General features: G+C 37.4%; 1 protein-coding gene across 4 annotated transcripts in view; it reads right to left on the reverse strand.

Moving 5' to 3' along the window:
• Positions 1 to 25,022, reverse strand: part of ARAP2 (ArfGAP with RhoGAP domain, ankyrin repeat and PH domain 2) — a 172,512-nt gene that overhangs the window by 96,823 nt on the left and 50,667 nt on the right. For all 4 annotated transcript variants that reach the window (XM_032334057.1, XM_032334058.1, XM_032334059.1 and 1 more), the window contains exons 9-14: positions 19,549 to 19,664; positions 16,543 to 16,742; positions 13,513 to 13,598; positions 12,162 to 12,344; positions 8,033 to 8,207; positions 7,439 to 7,573 (exon numbers count right to left, since the gene is read on the reverse strand). In XM_032334057.1, the coding sequence (XP_032189948.1) occupies positions 7,439 to 7,573; positions 8,033 to 8,207; positions 12,162 to 12,344; positions 13,513 to 13,598; positions 16,543 to 16,742; positions 19,549 to 19,664 (895 nt within the window). The remainder of the gene's footprint in view (positions 1 to 7,438; positions 7,574 to 8,032; positions 8,208 to 12,161; positions 12,345 to 13,512; positions 13,599 to 16,542; positions 16,743 to 19,548; positions 19,665 to 25,022) is intronic.

Below are 25,022 nucleotides of genomic sequence, written 5' to 3' on the forward strand. Positions count from 1 at the left end.
ACAAACAGTTTTGGAGGGTAGCAAGAATGCTTCTGAAATCACAACTGAGATCCAACAAAAGGTGGAAGAGGGTTGATAAAACAAAACTGGAAATGATTTGTTTGGGGTTGATGAACAAGAATAACTGAAAGGGTCAAAGAAAAATAAGGCCTGATCACAACAATGGTAACCACAGAGCATTACTTTAAAGGAACATAATAGCCAAATTCTGCTAATGCATCAATTCTGAGAATATCCTTTGGAAGTACAGTAATACATACAGGTTAACAGAACATCTGAGTCAATGTAGCCATGAGTATCAACAATGGAGCGTACAAATAGAAATAACATTGTAATAAATGGAATTTAAGCTAAAGATGATTGTTATTGACAATGGAAATGGATACAGAGGGAGGAAAAGTTACTAACTGCTACAACTGAATGGAGACCTAAAAGAAGTCAGAAACTACTTCCTAAAGGCCTTCTAATTTCCCTTTTAATTTTGAAGATAAAAGTTTGGGTCATTTCTAAAAAAGATACAAAGCCTGTCTGTAGAGTAGAATTTAATGGAAGACTGCAGGGCTGGGAAGAAAGCATTGTTTCGGAAACAGGTCTGTTCAGGCTTGTTTTACTCCTATTGAATTCTGGAAAGAAAACAAGATGAGGTGTTTAGCCTCAAAAACCATCAAGAGGAGAAACACTAAAAAAAAAAAAAAAAAAAAAAAATCCTGAGAGCTTAGGTTCATCGTATTCTGAGTAACTGCCAAATGAAAAGCTGAATCAGAAATGGCAGAGGAAAAGAGCACATAGAATTCCTTGTGGGTACTGGGAAAGAAAGCTCACAGAGACCCAACCAATGCCTAATGGAAGGTGTTATACTGAACATCAGGACCGCCAAATCCTGAGTCATAGTACGTACTCTGCACAGTTCTATGGAAATCATGAAATGCCGTAATTTTTAAATGAACATTCATTATAGATTTTTATATATAAGACAAGGAAAAGGCAAAGTATTAACTAACTGGAATTATAAAACAACTTCAAAATAATGTACTCAGATGACGAGGATAATCCTCATAAAGAATAAAGCAAAAAAATACACATTTACTGAGTAACTAAATAATTACTGGCACAGCTAGGAATCCCACCCCCTGTCCTCAAGCAGTGTGCAGTCCAGTCCAAGAGGAGATAGGTCTGCAGTAATAACCCTGGTGGTGGCAGGGGGGCCTTTTGGGGTTAGAAACATTCATGGAAGGAAGCCATCCTCAGACTAGAATGATAAACTGTATCACAGAGAAGCATAGCTTTTGAAAATAGTTATTTATAACTGAAAAGACATTAAAGTAGTGAAAAATACATTTTGAGCTATAACTACTCCATAATCCTGGGGAAAAAAACACTGTGAGAAAAGTCAAGGAAAGGGGAAACTGCCAAAAATCGATTTGGCCAGAGAACCAGATTACACATGAAGTTAGCAGAGAGGGAAGAAGACCACAGACCCACCGCAGAGGCCAGGCCCCGGGAGTCTCAGGTGACAGGTGTTCAGGAATTTGTGCCTTTCTTGGCAGACACGTGGGAGTCATTGGAAGGTTTTAAACAAAAAGTGCCAAATGCACGATGCATAAAATAAATGGAAAGGCTAGAATCTAATTTTTATGTAAATTCTAATGGAAAACAAATGATAGATCCTTTAAAAAGGTGAGTAGAAACTCATTTTCTGTTAGAAACAGAAGCTTGAGGGAATTTAGTACGATGGCATTATCATCACTATAACCCTTGATTATTATTATTTTTTTTTTTTTTGGTAACTGGAAATGGACAAGAGATCAGACAAAGCAGTCGCATATATTACCTTTGAGGACTTATAATAACAAAGCTGTGACAGGAAATCTGGCACTCATTCATTTGGGAAGCAAAGAAGAGCTTCTGCCGGATTGCGTCGGTATGCTTAGCCCAATTCACGTAGGCTCTCCTAAGTCTGACTTTGAGAACACACGCTCTCCTACAGAGGAAGTCTTACTGTTAACCAATACCAGAAATAAAACCGGGATCACAGAAAGGGTAACTCTCAGGGCACAAGCTGTTTGTTTGACAAGAGCTGGTGTGTCTGGTGGTTGGAATGGCTGGAGGGGTCGTTCATTCTTTCTATTCAATCTTGGTATTTAGATCAGAGAAGAAAAACATTACTGGAATTTGCTCAACCACAAGAAAGGACTCCAGAGGTGAGCTACTGAAATACCACGATGAAGGGACATGGATACTTCTGTTGGGACCTGGGGGTCAGCTGCCACCTGGGGGAAATCAGAAACAGCTGCATATATAGACAGACCCTCTGCTGTGGCTTCTCCTGCTGCTCAGCCCTTTGGTCATCATATTTACATGCCATCCACTCATCCCCACATCATATATACGTTCACTCACTGAATCCTCAGAAAAACCCTACTAGGTCAGTTCTATCTTACACCCCTCCCTTGTAGCCTGTCCACAGGCACAGAATGGTTACCCAATTTCTCCAGTATCACACAATTACTAGCATCAGAGTGGAGAGTAGAACCCAGGCAGCCAAGCTCTGAGAACCAAGCCCCTTGACCACTGAACAATACTGCCTCTCTGTGCCTGTTACACATTTGGAGCTTGTATGTCCATTTTTAAAACATATTAGAGAGAGTGGAGGTCATAGCTTCTAATACACATGTGCACTGTAAATCCAAGACAGGGAAGGCAAACTATTATTTTTTGAAACCATGAAGTTGTTTCCTATGAAGGATTTCCTAAACTGATGGTATTCAGCATTCACTGAAAATGAATTCTTTTCACTGGGAATTCTTTTCATTTAAAATAAATGTGGTTTAGGGGCGCCTGGGTTGCTCAGTGGGTTAAAGCCTCTGCCTTCGGCTCAGGTCATGATCCCAGGGTCCTGGGATCGAGCCCCGCAACAGGCTCTCTGCTCCGTGGGGAGCCTGCTTCCCCCCTTCTCTCTCTGCCTGCCTCTCTGCCTACTTGTGATCTCTCTATCAAATAAATAATAAATAATATCTTTTTAAAAAATAAAATAAATGTGGTTTAGCCTTGAACAGTTTAGGCTATACAAGCTAGGCAATGATAGAACAAAAGATCTTCAAAATTCCTCAATGCTAATTTATGAAATTAAATATAAACAAACAATACAGAGTTTCTAGCAAACCACATCAACCACTTTCTTTTTAAAAATCAAACACTGTGTCAACAAATCACAGTAAGACACCAAGGGGGAAAAAATACGGTTGAGGAGAGAAAACAGAAAACAAAACCAGGATGCTATTATTCAGCTCTATACTTAGGTTTAACACGAGCTATCAATCTTTCTTTTCATGAACACTAAATTGAGAAGAAAAAAAAGAAAAAGAAAAATACAGATCAGTCTTCATAACCTGAGGCTAGAAGAACTTCAAATCCTGAAAACCTGAACTGACAATCTGAAGACTCATGTAACTCTCTGAAGACCTGCATGCATTTTCTGCTGACTTTTCTCTTCCTGTTTAATCATTTTGCTCTCTGGCTATCCTGACAAGCACTGACGGCGTGGTGCGGTCCAGGTGCTTGCCAGTCAGGGGCAAAGGCGACAGCCACACTTTCATCTCTCCATCTTTCCAAATAATTCATTTGTTTCCATAAGGCTGGTGCTCCATAGGAGTAACACCCCTACAGCCTCTTGAGAGAGAAACAACAACAACGAAAACAACAATAACAAAAAACAAAACGGAACTTTGTTTCTTGGTAGTTCAACTTTTTTCATTTTTACGCAGACACTTTCTGGACAAAATGTCTGTGTCAGCAACTATGTGGTTTTTTAATTGGAGTCTAGCTGACATACAATGTTATATTGTTTGTAGTTGTACAACATGCCTTTCAGGTATACAACAATGATTCGATAATTCTATATACTTTGCAGCACTCACCATGACAAGCATAGCTGTCACTGGCCACTACTTAACACTACACAACATTATTGCAATCTCACTATCTTCCCTATGTTGCAGCTTTCATCCCCATGACTTAATTATTTCACAACTGGAAGCCTATGCCTCTTAATCCCCTTCACCTATTTTCCATTCTCCTCAAACCCCCTCTCCTTTAACAACCCCTGGTTTGTTCTATTTATGATTTTGTTTCTGGTTTTGTTTATTTGTCCATTTGTTTTAGTTTTTAGATTCCATATATAAGTGAATTGATACAGAATTTGGCTTACTGCACTTAGCGTAACGCCCTCTAGGTCCATGATACTGTCCCAATTGGCAAGATAGCATTCTTTTCTATGGCTGAGTAATATTCCATTGTATATCTACACCATGTCTTCTTCATCTACCCTTCTATGGACAGACATTTGGACTGTTTCCATAACTCAGTTACCATAAAAAATGCTGCATACACCATTTTGAATTAGTGTGTTTACTTTCTTTGGGTAAATACACAGTGTTGAATTACCAGATCATATGGTATTCCTATTTTTAATTTCCTGAGGAACCTCCATATTGTGTCCCCAGCAGCTGCACCAATGCACATTCTTACCAACAGCACATGACGGCTCTTTTCATCTTTCCAACATCTATTTCTTGTCTTTTAGATCCTTGCCATACTGACAGGTATAAGAAGGTTTTGATTTGCGCTTCCCTAATGGTTAGTGATGTTAAGCATCTTTTCACCTGTCTGTTGACCCACAACTCTATCTTTCTAGGCGCAAGTCAAAAACAAAATATTAACAAGTTTCTTGCACTTTTACACCAGTAATAACTTGATAAGAGAAATGGTCACTTATTCAACAAATACTTACACATGACTCCTATTGTGTTTTAGGCACCAAAGATTTGATAATCTTAAATAAGCCAGCAAATGTTAATGTCTCATTGAGCTTTCACCAGAGAGAGAGAGAGAGAGACAGATCAATAAAGGGAGGGATCACCTTCATGCAGTAAATACTGTGACAAAAATAAGAAGAAACCCATGAAAGGAAAGAGCTGCCAGTGACCGCACACTTCAGTGGCACTAAACTGATGCCTGAGAAATGAGGAAAAAGCCAGACTGGGGGAAGTGCCCTCCTGGCAAAATGAACAGCAAGTGTCCAAGTCCCGAAGGGCATGCTGCAGAAATGGAGAGGAAAACATTGGGGCCAGGCCTGTGAGTGCAGGAAGGATTAATGTGAGATGAAGAGGGAAAGGGACAGGAGGGTCTCTTAGGTCACACCAAGGAACAGGGATATAATCTGTCGTGGGAAACTGCTGAAGATACTCAAACAATGAAAATACAACATCTGATTTATATTTTTAAAGATCACTAAATCTGCTTTTGGAGAATGGTTTGGAACGAAGCTAGGGCAGTTACTGGGAGACAAGTTGTGGGGAGGCAGTTTGCAGGCCGGGCAGGACATGATGGTGGCTGGGCTAAGATTCTTTTAGTGCAGATGGAGAATAGCCAACTGATTCAAGGTCTATTTTGAGTTTGAAATGATAGAACTTGCTGACAAACTGGATGGAAGAAATGAAGACATTACCAGGAAATTATTTTCCAATGAAATCGTCTGTTGTGCTACACAGCTAAAGTGCAAAAGCTTAATTTCATATTACTTAAAACAGGATGTTCCCAAATGAGAAAACATCCCCAATTAAATTACAAAGAATGCACCAGTTTCTAATTTTGGAAATAAAATTTTAAAATAACAACAACAAAAAATCCATAGTTAATTTATAAAAGATAAAAGTAAAGAATGACTTAATTACACGTTTAAAACCTAAATTTATTCCTCAGTGATTAAGAAAAGCAACCTATTTCAAGGAAATATTAAAACAAAGTGTTAAGTCTATAAATATTACAAGCACAAAGTTGTTTTTTTTTTTGCCAAAAAATAAATGAAAGCTTATTTTTAGCTGCAAAGTATTTGATACACTTTAGTTTTAGAACGAAAATGTCATATTTTAAATTCTCTATTTCATCTTTTTATAAGTGATTTGAAGGGTAGGTCTAAGATCTACTACTCTTCAGAAAAAAATATTTTAGAAAACTTATAAACTTATTTAAGTGCATTAACTGCTTAGTATTCAATTATTCTAATAATTACTATAGCCAATTCACAGATTATTCAGGTACTCCCCTCCCCATTTCTGACCAACTTCTGACTATCTAAGGGTTAAATACTGAAGAGCAACAGAAGTTTTCAAGAAAAATCTCTATAAAAATTGTCATTTTTATTAGTTTGAGTGCAGGAAGATATTTAATAACCAATTGCTGAAAGAACCAAAAACATCTAAATTCAAATCCAGCCACACACTCTGACCAAGGCCAAAGTGTTACAATAACAGCTATAACACAAATCAGAAAGAAAATTCTTCTTCCTGCTGAGCTCCTCCATTTTTAATTATGAGGATTACAACTAATGTACGTAAAGTTCCTAAAGCAATGCTTTACACATAGTACCTGCTCACTAAAGGATAGCTACTGTTTTCTGGAAAATCTAATAAAGTAGGCCTAATCCCAATATAATTCTACTTAGAGATAACACTTCTTTGGACATAAAGCATTTATACTGAAATAATCACTTTAAATGCACAAAGATCAGGATTAACACTCCAAAGTCAGTTTTTCATCGTATTGTTCCTTTGATAGAGTAGTACATCTGGATTATACCACCTAGGGAATTAATACTAGGCTCCTAAGCCTCTAAGCACCCACCACCAATTGGCCTATACAACTTAATCTCTCTTAAAATTGTCTTTGTTCCAGTAAGACAGATCTCATATTTTTCTGCCTGTATTTCCCAAATTAGTTCACATATATTGACCATGAGACCTGTGTCTTACTCATTTTTTAATTCCTAATGCTTAGTATACCTTTGACACTAGGAGCTGGATGCAGAGATGGAGAAATGCCTACCGTGACTGCTCAGATAACTCCCCAAACCGAGAACAGGTTGTTAAATTAATTCTCATCATTTTTTTCAAACCACGCTTAAGCTGTATTCTACTCACACACATGCACACTAAAAATCAGAACGAACTACTTCGTATCCCTCACAATGCTAATAGAATATATACTGAAAACTTGCCCCTTCTGCCTATGTGTTGACATTTATCTCTATTGTCTCCCCAGTGAGGATGTTTTTCCCTAAGGGAAGGGGCTGAGCTGCACATTTCTTTGGAATAACCCTTAAATACTGAAACAGAGTTGGTTGGCCATAAAGAGACATCCGTGAATTCTGTTGAGAATTCACATAGCATTCGACCCAGCGGTACACTCCTGCTGCAGTGCAAGAAACAGCATATCTGTGCCTTGAAGCATTTATAAATCCTCAAAAAAAAAAAAAAATTTCTCTATTGCAAGATCAAATCTAACATCTTAAGGGAAAAAAATCAAAATTTAAACATAATTGTTTTGATAATGAAATAAAGTTTTATCAGATAACAAAGTCGAAAAGAAGCTGAAAGGATACCTTCGAGCAGTTTTTTCTCGGAAGAGAGCTTCGAAGCAGCAGAAGGCGCCTGGTACAAAAAGTCACAGAGGAACGTGGACTGGCAGGGCTCCTGACCTAATCCACCTTCAGAGTGAATGTCATGTTGAGGGAAATCTGGAAAAATTACAGAAATAATACACTTGAAATCTAAAATGTAAATACTTTCCTTTTGTTTGTGAATATATTGGAGAGTTTTCGGCTAGAAGAAAAGTTACTTCAAATTCACCACAGAATATACAGATATTTATTCACATTGCGTTGAATTTGTAAATAAGCAATTGTTCTATTTATTAGTCACATACGAAAATCAGAATAAAATTCTGATGAAAGTGATTGGGTGGGATTAACTATTTTAATCTTTAATTTATAAGACTAAAGAAATATAAAAGATTTCCTAAAATTTTCCTTGAAATGAAAGAAAACACAGTCTTCAGCATCTTCTATCTTTTTAATAATCACACTTGTCTTCATTCTGTTGGTTTATCTTATTTGAGAAATAAGCAGATCTGTGCTTTAGTCCTTTCAGGAATATTTATCAGAAGAGACCAGGCTAACGTAGGGACACGGACTGACCGGAGAATTTGTTATGGTAGAGAAATTCCATCTGCAGACTCTGTCCAGCCTTCTTGGCCAGCAGGTAGGGGGTGCTATGCACGGGATCTCCAGTTGCACACATGACATCTGCCCCACTGAACAGCAAAGCCATTGTTTCCAGAACATCTGGTTTCACGACAGCAGCACACAGAGCCTAGTCGTTAAAAGACAATGCACATTTTAAGAGCAGGAAATACAATTCTAGCTATTAAAATGCGTGGAAGTCTGCCGAGCCATTTATAAAATGAAGTTTGTATTTCTTTTTTAACCAAGAAAGCTAATAAGTATGCCCTAAATTAAGCAAAGGTTCAAAAGCCCTGCTTTGTACGAATTTAAATTACAGCCTAAGACCTCTGAGTTTTAATTCATTCTTCCACTGTGATGTTCAGCCTCCGATCCATCACAGTTCCTTAGGAAGACATTTTTTATGCTTCTGTAGTATGATAATGGCTGGGTGCTCAGAAAATACAAAATATCTAAAATGTCATAATGAAGTATCTGTTAAATGTTTTGTCATATAAATGTTGTATGTATGTAATGTTTCAGCCTAATTAGGATCTATATAATTTTTTAAAGTACTGTTGTGCTCTCAGAATTAGAAAGGTGAGTGCAAAGCCAATCCAGTATCTTTCCTTTTGTGTGGGGTACAGGTGGGGAGGAGGAATGGCAAACAGCGGTAATGAAACAACACTGACTTATGTTATACATCATTGTACAAACGCTAGCAACTGCTGGAACCTAGTTGTGTTGTTGCTGCTTTTGTTGTTCCTCTGCCGTGATAAGCCGCCTGCGCATCTCTCCTCATCCTTCTCATCCTCACTTCACTGGCCTCCCCTTTGCTTCCATACCCTGAGATTTGCGCACCCTGATTCTAACGGATTTTTTTTTGCCCCGGACTCACCATTTTACCTTCTTCTTGACAGGTGTGCCTGGACAGATCACTGGTTAATTCACCCTCTACAATGCTCATTAACTATCTCAACAAGCAGAGGAGAGTGTTCAGCCAAGAAGTCCTGTTGACGCACTCACAGTTCCAGCCCTGGGCGGTCAACTGTTAAAAAATGTACTCACCTTTCCTACCATGGTCTAGCTGACCTACAGGATTTCCTTTGCATCACAATCAAACAGCCTGACCTACCGGACTTTGTACTGATTTGCCAGGTGATCCCATCACCTTCTTGGATCTTAGTCTACCTGGTCTGCAACATGAGGGTGTTGGAAAAGATAGCAGCTAAAATCCCATCCACTGCATTTAATCATGTGTATTTCCTCTTACTCTTTCATCTCCCCAACACTGGTTGCCTTCACAGCACAACGTCTTTGTTACGGTATATTTATGGACTCCGGCTGCTCACGGTCAGTCTCCCTTACTTGACTACAACTCTCATGAATAAAAGAAGCACATTTATGTTTTACTACAATTGTATCCCCAGAACCTGAAAAAGAACTCAGGTCTTTAAGTGTGCAATATATATCTATCCACCACGAACACTGAATGGAAAAAGGGTCATCTCTTCAACAAACAGTGCTAGGAAACTGGATAACCACATATGAAAAAAATGAAGCTAGAGCCTTATCTTATACCACTCACAAAAATATACTCAAAAAAGATTAAAGACTTAAACATAAGACCTGATACTTTAAAATCTGTAGAAGGAAAAAAAAAAGAAATAGTTCCCTGAAATTGGTCTTGACAGTGACTTTTTGGAGACACCACCAAAAGCATAAACAAAAAAGAAAAAAAATCAATTTAAGCTAGACTCTATCAAAACTAAAAAACTGCTTCACATCTGAAGAAAAATCAACAAAATGAAAAGGCAAACCTGTAGAATGGGAGTCAAAATCTTAAACCATACATTAGATAAGAAACTAATATCCAAAATAAAGAACTCACAAGCCCCAAAACAATCCAACTTAAAAATGGGCAGGGAAACTGAATAGATGTTTTTCCAAGAAAATATTGAAATGGTTAACAGTTACATGAAAAGACGTTCAACAGTATTAATCATCAGAGAAATGCAAATTGAAACCACAATGACATATTATCTCACACCTATTAGAATGGTATTAGATCTGCAATCTCATGTCTATTAGAAGATTATTCACAAAAGCCAGTATGTGGAAACAACCTAAGTATCCATCAATAGATGAGTGAATAAAGACGATATGCTACACACACACACACACACACAAATACTATTCAAACATGAGGCAGAAGGAAATCTTGCCATTTGGGATATGGATGGAACCTGAAGGCATAATGCTCAATGAATTTAGCCAGAGAAAGACAAATACTGTATATTCTATTATTTAGAACCTAAAAAAGCCAAATTCATAGGAACACTGATTAGAATGTGGTTACCACAGGGTGTCTGGGGGGTGGGGAGATTTGTTTAAGGGTACAAACTTGCAACCAGAAGATAAGTTCTGGAGATCTAATGAACAGCATAGTGGCTATAATCAATAATACAGTATTATTAACTTAAAAATTGCTCAGAGACTAGACCTTAAATATTCCCACTACAAAAAAGAAATAATGATGTGATGTGATACACGTGTCAGCTATAGCCACAGTCGTAATCACATCACAACATATAAATGTACCAAATCAACAGGATGTTGTAGGTAAATTATATCTCAATTAAAAATATGCCTATTCAATAAAATATGTATTTTTGCAAAAATTATTTGCTGATATTAAGAGTACCATTTTTAAGAAGCCCACTGTATAAATAAATCCCAATAGGTAGACTTCTCTATAATATTCTTAGAAAACTTCAATTGTTAGTAATTAATGTAAAACTCATCTAATAGAAACTGTGTGGTGTGGCAGACAGCAAGCACTTTGGGGACATTAGTATATCCGCTAATAAGATACCCATCACTATCAAAAAGAAAGAAACCATTAGAGGAAGCCATGCCCTAATTTCTAGTTCTCAAATTCTCTAATTTCACCAATTATTTCCCAAAATCCACAACTTACTATTTGCATATTTATATATAATGGACCTCTCCTGCATAGAATTAATCAAAATCCTTAGTTTATGATAACTTGTTATTATTCCATGTATGTCTGGTATAACTGGTCAGTTTTAATTATGTAATTAGCACCAATGAAACCACTACCCAAAACAAAATGTCTTAGTAATAACCTGTATAAATATCTAGTTTCTAACCCCTCCCCCATCCCACCTCTCCCACTCTCCTCTACCTTAGTTGCCTACTCTGAATTCTTCGTATTTTCTGTGCCATTGCTTTAAAATGAATTGGTGGCCTCACTTTACTATCATCAAAAATGTACAAAGACTAAAAACATAGTTTGGGGGAATTAATCCAGTAGCAATGTAAATCAATTGTATGATCTTATAATTTCTACAGAAGGATGAAAAAGGCCTTTGCTATTATCCAAAATGTTCAGCATAATCCCAATAACTTGAGGATTTTTATCCGTAAGTATCACCACTAAAAGCATACTAAAAACCTGAGAACCATAAAAGAACATATTCTCTAAGCACAAAAACAATAGTCGTATAAAAGTCCATGTATTAAGTAGCTCTACATGGACGAGCCTCCTAACACATAAGAAACTGAAGCAGCAATTTCAAAAAGAAATCAGGCAGGATGCTGAACATATCTTTTGCCAAAAGACTGAAGAACAAGTGGGTAGCATAAACCAGCAGGTCTGGAATCACTCAGTCAAAGGCAAATGACACTTGGGGTGAACAGCACTAAGCAAAGCATTGCTTATAAAAATATATTGAGCAAATGACGTTTATTTTGGTGACTCAATGTCAACAATGTACAAGCTGAAGTTATGCTTAGAGTCCTGTCCCTAAAATAAGGAAAGTTGCCACAGTTCTCAGAATATTGGAGTAGGCCTAATTAGCTGGAAACTCATGTTATGGACAAAGAATTTATTCACTATCAATAATGAACTCTTAACTAAAACAGTGGTAAAATCAATAGCACAATCTCACAAATGAAAATAAAATAACATTAAATACTTTTGTCAGACAGTAATAGACTCTTTAGAATTATTTTCAAAATCCTTGACCCATGTTTCAAAAGACATCAAGAGCCACATCTATTGTTACATATTTTTTGATACCTTGTTTAATTCTTCTTTGGTGAGAGATGCCAGTAGGGTCTTTCTGAATCTTCCTTCTTTGTATTTCTGAGTGATAAAGGTTTTTCTCTTTTCTACAGGTGAGTCCATGTGTAATTCTTCATCTTTTTGAAGATTACCAGCCCAAAAGTCATTTGCTCTTTTGTTTCCAATGACAATAAAGAGCTAAATTGTCAGAAAGTCATAAAACAATATGATTTCATAAAATGTATTTGAATTTACAAAAACCTGACTCACAAATTAAAATACAACCTGGGGGCCCAGGTGACTCAGTCAGTTAAGCGTCCAACTCTAGATTTCGGCTCAGGTCATGATCTCAGGGTCATGAGATCAAGCACCACACAGGGCTCCACACTATGCAGAGCCTGCTTAAGATTCTCTGTCTCCCTCTGCCCCTCCCCTGCCCTCACATGCATACTCTTCCTGCAACCAAATATATATATATATATATAAAACTTAGTATAAAATATGTAAAAACACATGAAAAATCCACATCTTTCAGGAAGATGGAGTGTGAAAGCAGATATTATTTCTATTTTAAATACAGCCTCATTGCTTTTAGTAATGGTACAAGATAAGCTAGAAAAGAAACTGCAAGCGACCCAAATTGCAGCAAAAGCATTATTATTTTGTGAAACTACATAGAGACAAATTTATTTAAAATGGCCTAGTAGGTGGGGTAATGTGGTTGGGAGGGTTACTGAAATCCAAGAAGAAAATGGATATAGGAGACAAAAAGTCAGACATGAGCGTAGTTAATGACAGAGCGTGGCCAAGAGAAACAGTAGAAAATTTTCCAAATTTTCATTCACTTTTCTAACATTTTATCCATGCTAGGTTAAAAAGAAAGAAATTCTGCCTTTAAAATAAAAATGCTGGCACGCTTGGGTGGCTCAGTGGGTTAAGCCTCTGCCTTCGGCTCAGGTCATGATCTCAGGGTTCTGGGATTGAGCCCCGCATCGGGCTCTCTGCTCAGCCTGGAGACTGCTTCCTCCTCTCTCTCTGCCTGCCTCTCTGCCTACTTGTGATCTCTATCTGTCAAATAAATAAAATATTTAAAAAAATAATAATAAAATAAAATAAATGCTGTCAAGCCTTTAAAAGTAGCTATTACTATTAAACTCCTTGTACTTTATATTTTTCAAGTAACTATCTCATTTAAGAAGCATTCTAAAAGTTGAAGTAGGAAGATACTACTACCAAACAGGCTATAAGCCATTTTTACAGTGTGGTGAGAACTTTATCAAGAGCTCCTAAAATAATTCATGTCACCCCACTGCTAACTACCACCTGATCCCTGATAGCCAAATCCACAGTTTATCACCCAACTTACCTCAATGAGTTCATTGCTCCAAATGCTGGCATCCATTTTTAGGCTTCTAACCTTGGAATCTTTTGGTCCTAAAGATCTATGCTGTCCTGAAGTCAAGACACAATTGCATTTCTATTTCAATTTGTATGTAAATGTATATTATCTTTAAAAAAATGTCTGCGTGTGCATTCACTTATGTATGTATGCATATATCTTTTCAACTTAAAACACACCAATATCTACGTTCCTTAATGCCAATACTAGTAAGAATAATGGTGTGATAATTATACAGAAATCCCAACCACAATGAAGATAACAGTAATCATTTTCATCACTACTCTGTAGTGGTATAAAACTACAGTTTTAAAACTAATTATATATGTGTATCAATATGTATGTGTGTATATTCATTACTTGGTAATTAATTAACTATTAGAGATTATGGAAAATCTTTTATAATATGTTTGTTTACATTCCATATATGTGAACACAGATATCATTTTACTCAAAAAAAAAAAAAAAAACCCAGCAACAACTCTAATAAACATGTATCTAAAAATATGAAGTGGATTTTTATTCTACTTTTATACCTGAAAGACAATAAGAGCCCAACATTCTATTAGCATCAATTCAATTATGCTGCGTAATCATCACTCAGTCATTATTGGGCACCCAGGAATGTGTCCGATGCTTTCTACACTGAGGAGGTAATAAGGCATTCAAGACATTCCTCTATCTTAAGGACTCATTGCCTATGAGCACTGAAAGCTCATTCCTCTTTCTACAATAGGTAAGAGGGTCCTTTCCTCCTTTCTTTAAAATGGTAACTACTCAGAGCACAGTCTTAAAAGCCCAATGGCAGAAATATGCATAGGTTTGCATTTATAAAGACCAACTAAAGGCAACACTGTATGTTGGACATGATGTAGGACAATAAAGGGCATTTGGTGCTCTTTATTCAGCTGAAAGGGGTTGAACTCAGAAAATAGGGAGAAGTACTAGAAAGAACCCATGGAGTCACAGAGGCAAAAAAAAAAAAAAAAAAAAGATAGACTCTGAGTTGAGACAAGCATGAGGAGTAATGATAAAGAGGGCAGATTTAGAAAACCCAAGGTGATAAAAACTATTGGGACTTGGTGGGCTTTAAAGGAGGGGGAGGGGCCAAGAGGGTCTCTCAGGTTTTAGACTTGAATGTAGCAGTAGACAGTATTGCTTCTGACCAAGATTTAGAATAAATGAGAATTTTCAGTTTTATGCAATGAGCTGGGCAGCAATGAGAGCTCCATTATTCACATGTTATTTTTGAGGTATCTTGGGCAAATCCAGGAAAAGAGTCCAATAGGTAGACCCACAAGTGTGGTGTCCACCATGGTGAGAACTGTCCACTTACAAGAGCGTGCCGAACTTAAAATGACAAATAACATCAACAGGGAACATCAGAGTGAAAGAAAACAGAGGATGTAACCCAAAGGAACACACCAGGCAAAGGAAAAAACCTGAGAAAGGATGACCAGAGTGTTACGAACACACAACGAGAAAATGGTATCTTGGAAGTTAAGGGAGGATGGGAAGTCACAGAGAGATACACGGGTCAAATACTGAAGTGCCAGATACTGTAGAGAAGACAATAAAGATAGGAACGGACCACACGGAAACTGAGAGGTAAACTACACTGGTATACATGGTGAAAATATTTTTACTGGACTACAGAGAAGAAAAAACTGATCACAGGATGAAGAAAAACAAGGAAGTTAAAGGAATGAAGGAAATCTGTGCAGAATTCTACTCTTAAAAGTACCCTGCCTGTGAAGGGAAAAGAGACAGAGAATGATACATACAGGAGAACGGCAAGTTCTCAGGAAGCTAGTGTCAACATGACAGATGGACACAAGTGTGTGTGTGTGTGTGTGTGTGTGTGCGCTGAAACAAAAGAAACCATGGTTGAATAATTACAGAGAAGGAACAAGTGATGAGGCGAGGATCCTAAGAAGAGAAGAAAGAAGCAGAGACATGAGTAGAAAGAATAGCATCAGACATCACAAAGGCTCTCTTCCAGTGAGACTGGTGGGGAAAAAAAGGTTCAGAAGAAATACAAAGTAGAGGGGCATTAGCGGGTGCTTCTTGTTGACAGTGATGTTAATAAGCTCCTGAGAACATCTAGTGTGATAAGAACTGTGGAAGCACAGAACCCTTGAGAAGCATTACGGATTGGAGCAATTGTCCTAGTATTTGCTCTGAGGTAGTGTTCCTCATCCATATTCTACCAATGAAACCTGTGCTCTACCCTCGTCTTGCCATTGTCATATTCTACTGCAATGAGTATTTATACAACTGTGGAGTACATATCAACCTCTCACACATATTTAATTCCGAGGACCAGCATCATGCCTGGTAAAGCTAGGATGCTGAAGTAAAGTTTAGCAGTGGCGAACCTTCTCCAAGACCTATATGACCACACACCTCAGTTGGAGTCCACGCCTTCCATTCACTGGAACAACGATGAACCCCCAAATACACTGAACTGTCAGATGGTCTGTAAGCTGTAAAGTCACAACAAGATAACCAGTCATAGGACTGGTTACTATCAGGAACCTCAGTGCTCTTTGGAAATGTTTCTAAATAAACACTCTCATTAAAAGAGATACAGGATCTGCTGTACCAACTTTGGAGCTCAAAATGACCTTGATATGAAATACACACAAAATATGATGGGGGGAAAGTGGGCAAATCGTGCAAAGATACAAGCATGTTCAGGGTGCATTCTGAAACACTCACCTTAAAATCTAAAAATTTCAACACTGTCTTTTTAAAATCCACACATGGACCAAGAGGCACACAAAATGATGACGTGCTTAAAAATCAATTTTTTTACATCTAAGTCATGCATAAGAGAAGTTTAGAACTTTAAGATATTTCTAAATTTAATAGAAATGTAATAAGCCTTCTCTGTATTTTTCACAACTGTTGGCTGGGAAACATTACATAGGACAATTAAGAGTATTCGGTGCCAATCTGCTACCACAGTGATGAGCATAACTTATCACTAATTACCTGCACACTTCTTACAGATGACAACACAGAGATTGATGGATGCCCAGTCAGGGTCCGGGGCTTTACAATCGGCACAGCTCCTGTTGGACTCATTGAACCAAATCTTCTCAGCCACTTCGTAATCAGAGAGAGTTTCTGCTATCGATTGCTGCACAGCTTCAATCCACTCCTGTTTCTCTTTTTCAGACTCGGCTGTAAAGCTGGGACAATGAATGTTTCTGCATTATCGATCTCCCTTGTAAAGGCCAATTAAGCAGTATGTTCAGTTTGCATATTCATTTTGCTCACAAATTAAGCAGCAGCTGAAAAATGTGCCTTCCAGGCAGCTGGATAGTCTTTTCTGTTAAAAATCATCTAATTTAAAAATCTATTTTTTCCTTTAACATCCCACATTGCTTATGAGTTTGTTTACATATCTGGAACCAAAATTAATATGTACACTTTTTTCTGACCAGGATATAAAAATTGGCTTGTTAGGTCAAGAGCTTAAATGAGAGGCCATGTTTCCTAAGCAGTGGTTATATAATAATCAATGAGAGACTGGCTGAGTTTCAGACTTTCGGAACTACTGGGATTATCTTGCCAAGAAAGTATGCCATGATAGTCTGAAACTAAATTATCAAAAACACCCACCAGAAATTTTGATTTTTTTCAGTCTTAAAAATAGATTTTCTTTTTTAATTACAAGAATGTCCAGATGGCTTGAAGAAACTGAGAAATCAAAAAAGTTTCAAGTGATTACTATTCTAACTCATTTTTAGCCATGTTCTGATTTTCCCCAATTCTTAGTGTTTACTGGATACCTGAGTAAAGGGATAAAACATTAGCCATGGGTTCACTCCAAGAAATGTTGAGTGAGTATCTGTGATGTGTCAGGAAATGTGCTACAGTGCTCCAAACTCGGCCAATGACCCGCAAAATGTTTCACATTAAAATTTTCTGTTCTGAAGATGAAAATGTTTTGAAATAGAATGAAAATAACAGATGACTAACATATTCCAAACAATCCATAAGGAAACTGAGTGGCCTACATGGATATTTTCTGAAGCACTTTATGTTGCCATCATCAGTATAATATCCGCAAACTTCTTAGTGGTTTCCACTTTTACAGAGAGATTGGTCACAGCTAATACAATGGTCCTTGCACCTGGGTTACTGGAACACAGATTCTAAAACCTTGGAGTGCCCGAAGTGACAAGTATCTTTTGTATGCTTGTGAGATAATCTGAGGCTGGAGGCCTCAAGAGCTTCAGGATGGATCAGAAAGACCAAGGTGTGATTAGAGGACTGGAACTGTCAGCCCCACCCCCCTGACCTTCTAGGGATGGGAGAGGTGCTAGCAATTGAGTTAATCACCAACATCCAACGATTTAATCAATCATGCCTACGGAATGAAACCCTGGTAATAACCCTTGAACCACAGGGTTCAGAAAGCTTCTGGGTTGATGAACACATTGAAGGGCTGAGAGTATGATATACCCAGAGAAGGCATGGAAGTTCTGTACCTTGCTTTGTGGGGCTTTCCCATTTGGATGTTCCTGAGAGGCACTCTGTATAATAAACTGGCAATAATTAATTTAACTGTCGTCCTGAGTTCTGTGAGCCATTCTCACAAATTAGTGAACCTGGGGAGCTGGGGTTGGAGGAATCCCAATTTGCAGCCAAGAACAAAGTGTGGGTAAGCTGAGGACCCAAGGTTTGTGACTAGAGTCTGAACTGAAAGCAGCTTCGTGGGACTGAGCCCTGAAACTTGTGGGGTCTATTGTCCATGCTAAGTAGCCGCTGTCAGAACAGGACTGAATTGTAGGACCATTGCCTGGGATCTGGAGACATGGTGAGTTGGCGGATGTGAGGAAAAAGTTCACCCCATATTTTGTGTCAGAAATATTTCGAGTAAAAACAGCTCAGCCAACGTCTACATTTTCAGTTGAGACTTGAATCTGCATATGTGAAAATGACGGTTGTTATTCTCTAGGTGATTATTTTTTCCTCAAGATTTGAACAGAAGACACTTCTGACAGATGAAATGAATACCAGACTTGGGAGTATTTTCAAAATTGCTAAGTAACTGTTAGTCCTTCAAAGGCCTCTGACAAGTGCTTTTGACCTGGATACTACCCTGTGATATGTTGATTAATTTTAACAAATGAATTAATGTGGGTAAACTCACAGATACTGACTTATACCTCTTTTGCGTACCAAAGCTACGGGGCTTATTACAGGTTATTAAAACATACTACAAACTTTAAGTTTTCTTTTTCATTGTTATTTGAAAAAATTACTAGATTGCTGTAATGCAAGATATATAATGAAGTGTTAAAATAGTTGATCAAAAAGTGTTATGAGGGGCACCTGGGTGGCTCCGTGGGTTAAAAGCTCTGCCTTCAGCTCAGGTCATGATCCCAGGGTCCTGGGATCAAGCCCTGCATCAGGGTTTCTGTTTGGCAGGGAGCCTGCTTCCCCCTCTCTCTCTCTGCCTGCCTCTCTGCATACTTGTGATCTCTATCAAATAAATAAAAATATTTTTTTAAAAAAGTGCTATGAGACTCACTGGCATTATTTTAAGCAGGAGTTTCTTTTAAGAAATCAATATGGAGCAATTATAATCAGGATTTTAAAGGAGGGTTGCATTCAATTAGTCTAAAAAAGGTAAATAAAAATATAGTTTAAAGACAATATTCTTTATTCCTAAAATTTGAAGTAATTTTTCATATATTTGTTGATAAAAGATTAATATGTTTATGAAGTCTACTAAGAGAAAAAAGTATTAAGAAAAGAAACATCCCAAATCTTATGAAATTAGCATCTTTGCAGGTTGTGTGACAATTCAAGTCACTTTTATAAGGTGTTTTTATATACCAGCTAATAAATTAGACAATATAGAAAACAACAAACGTGATTTTATTATGTGATCTATAGGAAATAAAATCACCACTAGCAATGTGAAAGTAGATCACCCAAGCTTTCGTGGAATAACACAAACATAAACGTTTAAATATAGCTTACCTAAAACTCCTATAGGGAGTGATTATTTCAAAAGACTGTTTTACAGTTCGGTCCACTTGCTTTACATTTGCTACATTCATAGGAATTATGGTAATACCAAGTCCACTTTTAAAATCCTAGTTGGGAGAAAAAAATAATAACATTATAAAGAAACAAAAATATGGATTTTGAAGGTACACATTATATACTCTAAAATCCAAAGTACCATTATATCCTACTAAATTTTTCTACATGTGTAGAACTGAATAAGTCATTAAAAATGGATTGATAGGGACACCTGGGTGGCTCGGTTGGTTGGACGACTGCTTTCAGCTCAGGTCATGATCCCAGAGTCCCGGGATCGAGTCCCGCATCGGGCTCCCAGCTCCACGGGGAGTCTGCTTCACTCTCTGACCTTCTCCTCGCTCATGCTCTCTCACTGCCTCCCTTTCAAATAAATAAATAAAATCTTTAAAAAAAAATGGATTTATAGTGTTGTTTTCTTATTTTTAGGAGGCACTCTCAATTCATGCAAGCATTCCAAGCTGGACAAGCTGGCTACTGATGAAGTACGGACTTCTGTCCCATGAAAAGTCAGGTTGACTAGGACACAAATTGTGAAGTGTACATGCTTAACTTTTCAAAGTTAGGGGCTTTTTCATCTTTATCTCTTCAGTAAAGGAAACTAAGAGTTAACTAGCCCTTAGCATGTGCCTACCAATTTCTAAGCAGGGGAGTCAATGACACTGTGAGGCTGGTAGAATTATACTAATAAAAAAGAAGGAGAAACTGAGTCCCAAACAGAGGAAAGTTGCATGGTAAGCGCAGTGAGTTGTATGTGGCACAAAGTGACCAAAACTCACGCTGACTGTTCTTTGTTTTACTCTGTGATGTTGCCTCTGCTGTGTCATATTATTTTTCTCATTTACTCTCTAACAAAAGCATTACTTATTTTATGGTTTTATCTCATTCCCAAAATTTTATTACTTTCCTCTTCCTTCAATTAAATTCTTAGACTGCTTTAAATGCTATTTTGGTTTGAAAACTGTCATCTGTTCAGTCTGCCCCACCAAAACTAGAAATTGTTCAAAAGGATATAAGGTCTACCTTTTAAAAATGCTGATGTTTGAAATACTATTATCTAATCATAATAGTTTGGGAATTTGATTTATCAAATAATCTAAACACTTTAAAATTATAGTTATTCCCTACTTCAAAAGATTTATCCATGTAAACTAAATGTGCTTTGAATTCCTAAATTCAATTAGACTAGAAAAAGTAGCCATACTAAAGAAAAACTACAAAAAATACTGGTCCAGTGGTGCCTGGATGGCTCAGTGGGTTAAAGCCTCTGTGTTCAGCTCAGGTCATGATCTCAGGGTCCTGGGATCGAGCGCCGCATTGGGCTCTCTGCTCGGCGGGGAGTCTGCTTCCTCCTCTCTCTCTGCCTGCCTCTCTGCCTACTTGTGATCTCTCTCTCTGTGTCAAATAAATAAACAAAATCTTGAAAAAAAAAAATACTGGTCCATTTTTTAATAAGAATACTTCTGGCAGAGACCATGAAAGTTCACCAGCTTTCTCTCCACAGGCTAAAAGTAAAAGCACTATATTTCCATCTCCCTTGCATGCTAGGAGGGCTCATATGTCTTAGTGTTGGTCAATAGAATATAAAAAAATTCCTGGGGCAGTGGGGCAAATCTTGGAAGACTTTTACCCCTGGCCATTCCATTTTCTTAGGAAATAACATCTAGACACACAGAAGCTGTTAGAATCCTAAAGATGAAAAGCCTGAGGACAAATTCTTGTACCTGAGGATGCCAGAATGAGGAAAAAGACAGGAAGCCCCTTGTTCCCTGGTGGCATCAGTTCTCTGCTACCTACTCCAAGAGATTTTCTAAAACAAAGAAATGCCTATATATTTAAGTGATCCTTTGAGTTTTTGTCATTTCAGACTAAAGGTTTCCTAATAAAATAAGTGAAATAAAATAACATAACAAATTCCCCCACTTATAAAAGTATCCAGTTTTCTTTCATAAATTGCAGAAAAGCCTCTCTTCATTTTTTTAACGTATGACATTAAGTTAGAATATGTGACGCATTTATAAAACATATCATCAATTTCATTTTTTTTTTTTCTGATGAAAGTACAAATAGCTTGCTCTGTTAGGAAAAACAAGCCAGAAACCGAGATTCAATAATATAAAAGAGAAGATACACAGAGATGCTGTGTTGCAAAATAATTGAAAAACACCATACACTTCACTTTGTATGGCAAACTCATCTAAAAATCGGTACTTAATGTGATCTATATGGACAAGGAGAATCAAATAGGTTCCAGTGTTATATTTACTGCAATTTAAAAAAAAATTCTGAATTGTCAATACCAGTGTTCTTGCCAGATAACAACTGTTGGAGAAACTTCCAACCCAAGTGACTGGAAACTCAAACTCTCTTTTAATGAAGAAATAAAGTAGGGGTAGCAAGGTAAGTTTTTTTGTGTGTTTTTCGTTTGTTTTTTAGTTGAAGTACATCCACAATGTTACATTAGTTTCACGTATGCAAACATCGTGATTTCACAATTCTATAAATTGTACTATGCTCCCCGCAAGTGTAGCTACCTTTTATCAGGCAAGGTAAGATATTTTAAAAACAGCTTTCTGATGGCCCAACTTGATACAGAAGTAACTCTAGAATAGACTGCATGTCCTTCCAACAGTTTCCCATAATGAAGACCTGACAAGAGCTGGATATGAACGGTTACATTCTATGCCAATTTATATTCTCTGATCAGCGCCTAGCTTGCCTGTACTGTGTGTTAGGAAGGGCAGGGATATATACTTAAACCATCAGACCAGCAGATGGCAGGAGGGACAATGTTTTACGGAAACTAATGCGCCTCATTCAGGCTCCGACCTGAATTGGTGGCCCCTCTTTTCTACAAGCAAGTTGTGAAATGTCTGCATATAAAGCTGCAGTTTCTGTTAAAAATAAAAAAAGTGAGGGTGGGCTCTAGACCCCAAATTTCTTCCAAGCAAGGCAAAGATGATTTTTTTTAGCCTGAAAGAAAATTGTAACCATTTATCAGCTGCTGGCCACGGCCATATGGTTTTGAGTAATTAGAGTATCCACTGAATTCACCGGCACAAATGGGCTGTAAAATGTATAGCAGAGTAACAAAATAAATGTCAGTGCTCTTGAGAGCTATTAAATATGAAACAACAGTGTTTCCTATTAAAAATATTTGTGGTGACATTAAACCACTTTTTCAGACTGTATTTAGACTATGTTAAGAATATATCTAATTCCTCAATGCTCCCTCCAACCCTGAGATTCTTATCCCCTGAATTGGAAAGCAGAGCTTAAGCATCTGTTAAGCAAAACTACAATCCTGTGATTCTCGTATGCAGCCAATGTTGAGAAAAACTGAATTAGACAGCAGAACCAGCTGTAGAATCTAGACAGGATGAGTCTACAATATTAAAATATCAGGATATCAACAGTTCCCCCTGCCTTCTGTAGAGTGAAAGAAAAAGAAAAACCATGCAATGATTATACAAAAATCTTTTGAAATCATTAAGACTACTGGTTAAAAATACTTTGGCCAGAACACAGTGACACATTGGATTTTCAAGATCCTACTTGTCCTGGGTGTTCACCACTGTGTTAACATCTAGAGGCTTTAAAAACATCAGTCTTCATTAACCATCTACGGTACGCTCCATAATTAGTTTAATATCTATTTGTATCATGCTCTGAAGCTTACAGAAAGCTATGAACTCTCATTTGATCTTGTAAATTATTCTGAGAACAAGGCAGAGCAGATAAAGCCATTTATAAAAGGGGGAAACTCATCCTGGCAAAACAGTGTTTATGAAGTACTCTGTGTGGGTAAGGAGTCGTGCTAAATCCTGGGTCTGCACCAGAGCGTAAGATAGGGTCCCCACCTTTGGGAAGCTTATAGACTAAGGGGAAATGTACTAAGTACATAGCTGTAAACACTGAAACCAGCCAATCCCTGTGAGAGAGAGTTGTGTTCTTATGAGAACATCCAAAGGAAGTGACACTTGACCAGATCATTGACAAACCCCAGACCAGCTTGATCGGGTATACCTCTCTGGTTTCAGTTCTCTCATTTGCACAATGGAGAGAATAGTAGTACCTATACTTCTTCAGCATGGAACGGATTAAATCAACACATTAAATATTCTTAGAAGAACGCCAGGCATGCAGTCAATGCTATGCAGATCTAGTTAGCTACTGTTACGGTTCTTGTTAGCTTCTATCTCTTAAATTTGAAACCAAGGGAACATATTAACTGTGAAAAAGTGAATTATAAGAAAACACGTATTTAAGATAACTAGCAAGTATATATACATTTTTAAAAATGGGGTGGAAGGCAAATGTTAAAAAAATAAATTGCTCTTTAACTATAATCTGATTGTCAGCAATAGTCTCATTTTGAAAAACAGGCACAAGTCAGACCAGGCTATGCTTTCAACACTTAAAATGCTAGAAGGTGGACAGAAAACAAAACAAAAACAAAACAAAACAAAACAAACAAACAAAAAACAGGAGCATGAAAATTCAGTGACGGGAATATTACTATAGAGAGCAAAAGGCTAAAAGCAGATTCTGGACTAAACAATACCTTACATTTAATTTGCAGTCACAAAATGTGGGATCTCACAAAGCATGAATCCCACCACCAGTACCATTATAACAACAGTGTTGCTTGGCGAACAGATCTGGACCACCTGCAAAGGCGGTCATGACCATGTCAGCACTGGGAGTCAGACCCGGGGGAGAATCCCGGCTAAGCCATTTACTGGCTGTATGACTACTACCAAGTTATTCATTTTATCTAGACCTCAACTTCCTCATTTATAAAAAACACAGTCATATCTACCTTACACAGCACTGTTATAAAAATGGAGTGCCACATAAATTAAGGGTCAAATACAAACAGACAATTATTTTATTTGTGAGTTCTAAGCCCAGAATTTGTCTTCAATAAAAGTATCTCCATTTTATTTGTAAGGAATGAAAGTATTTGCACCAATGATCCTACAGTATACACTCGGTTTAGAATGAATGTAAATATTTACCAAGATGCTGAAATGGGTTATTTGTAGCAACAGAATCTGGTTGAAACTACATTTTGAAACTACACAGTAAAAGAGCAAAATAAAAGTTTGATTCCTAACCGGAAAAATTAAAGAAGGGTTTGTTAACCCCAAATTTGCTGAAACTCAAACCTATTTTTGGAAACACTGGATGCCAGGTTTCCATGCCAGAAATTTAAGAACTTGGTGCTTACACATTTGTTGAAAACAGATGTGGCATTGTATGACACTGGCACCACTTTTCCGGGGAAACACCAGATGCAGAGTTTGGCCAGATACAGAACCCAGAGAATCTGAGGCCACCACCTACATCCTGCTGCTTCTTTCTGTGCTACTCAACCCACAGCCCTATGAGGTCTATTTAAATTCTAT

The sequence above is a fragment of the Mustela erminea genome, chromosome 2 (genome assembly GCF_009829155.1).
Source record: "Mustela erminea isolate mMusErm1 chromosome 2, mMusErm1.Pri, whole genome shotgun sequence".
NCBI classification, from domain to species: Eukaryota; Metazoa; Chordata; class Mammalia; order Carnivora; family Mustelidae; genus Mustela; species Mustela erminea.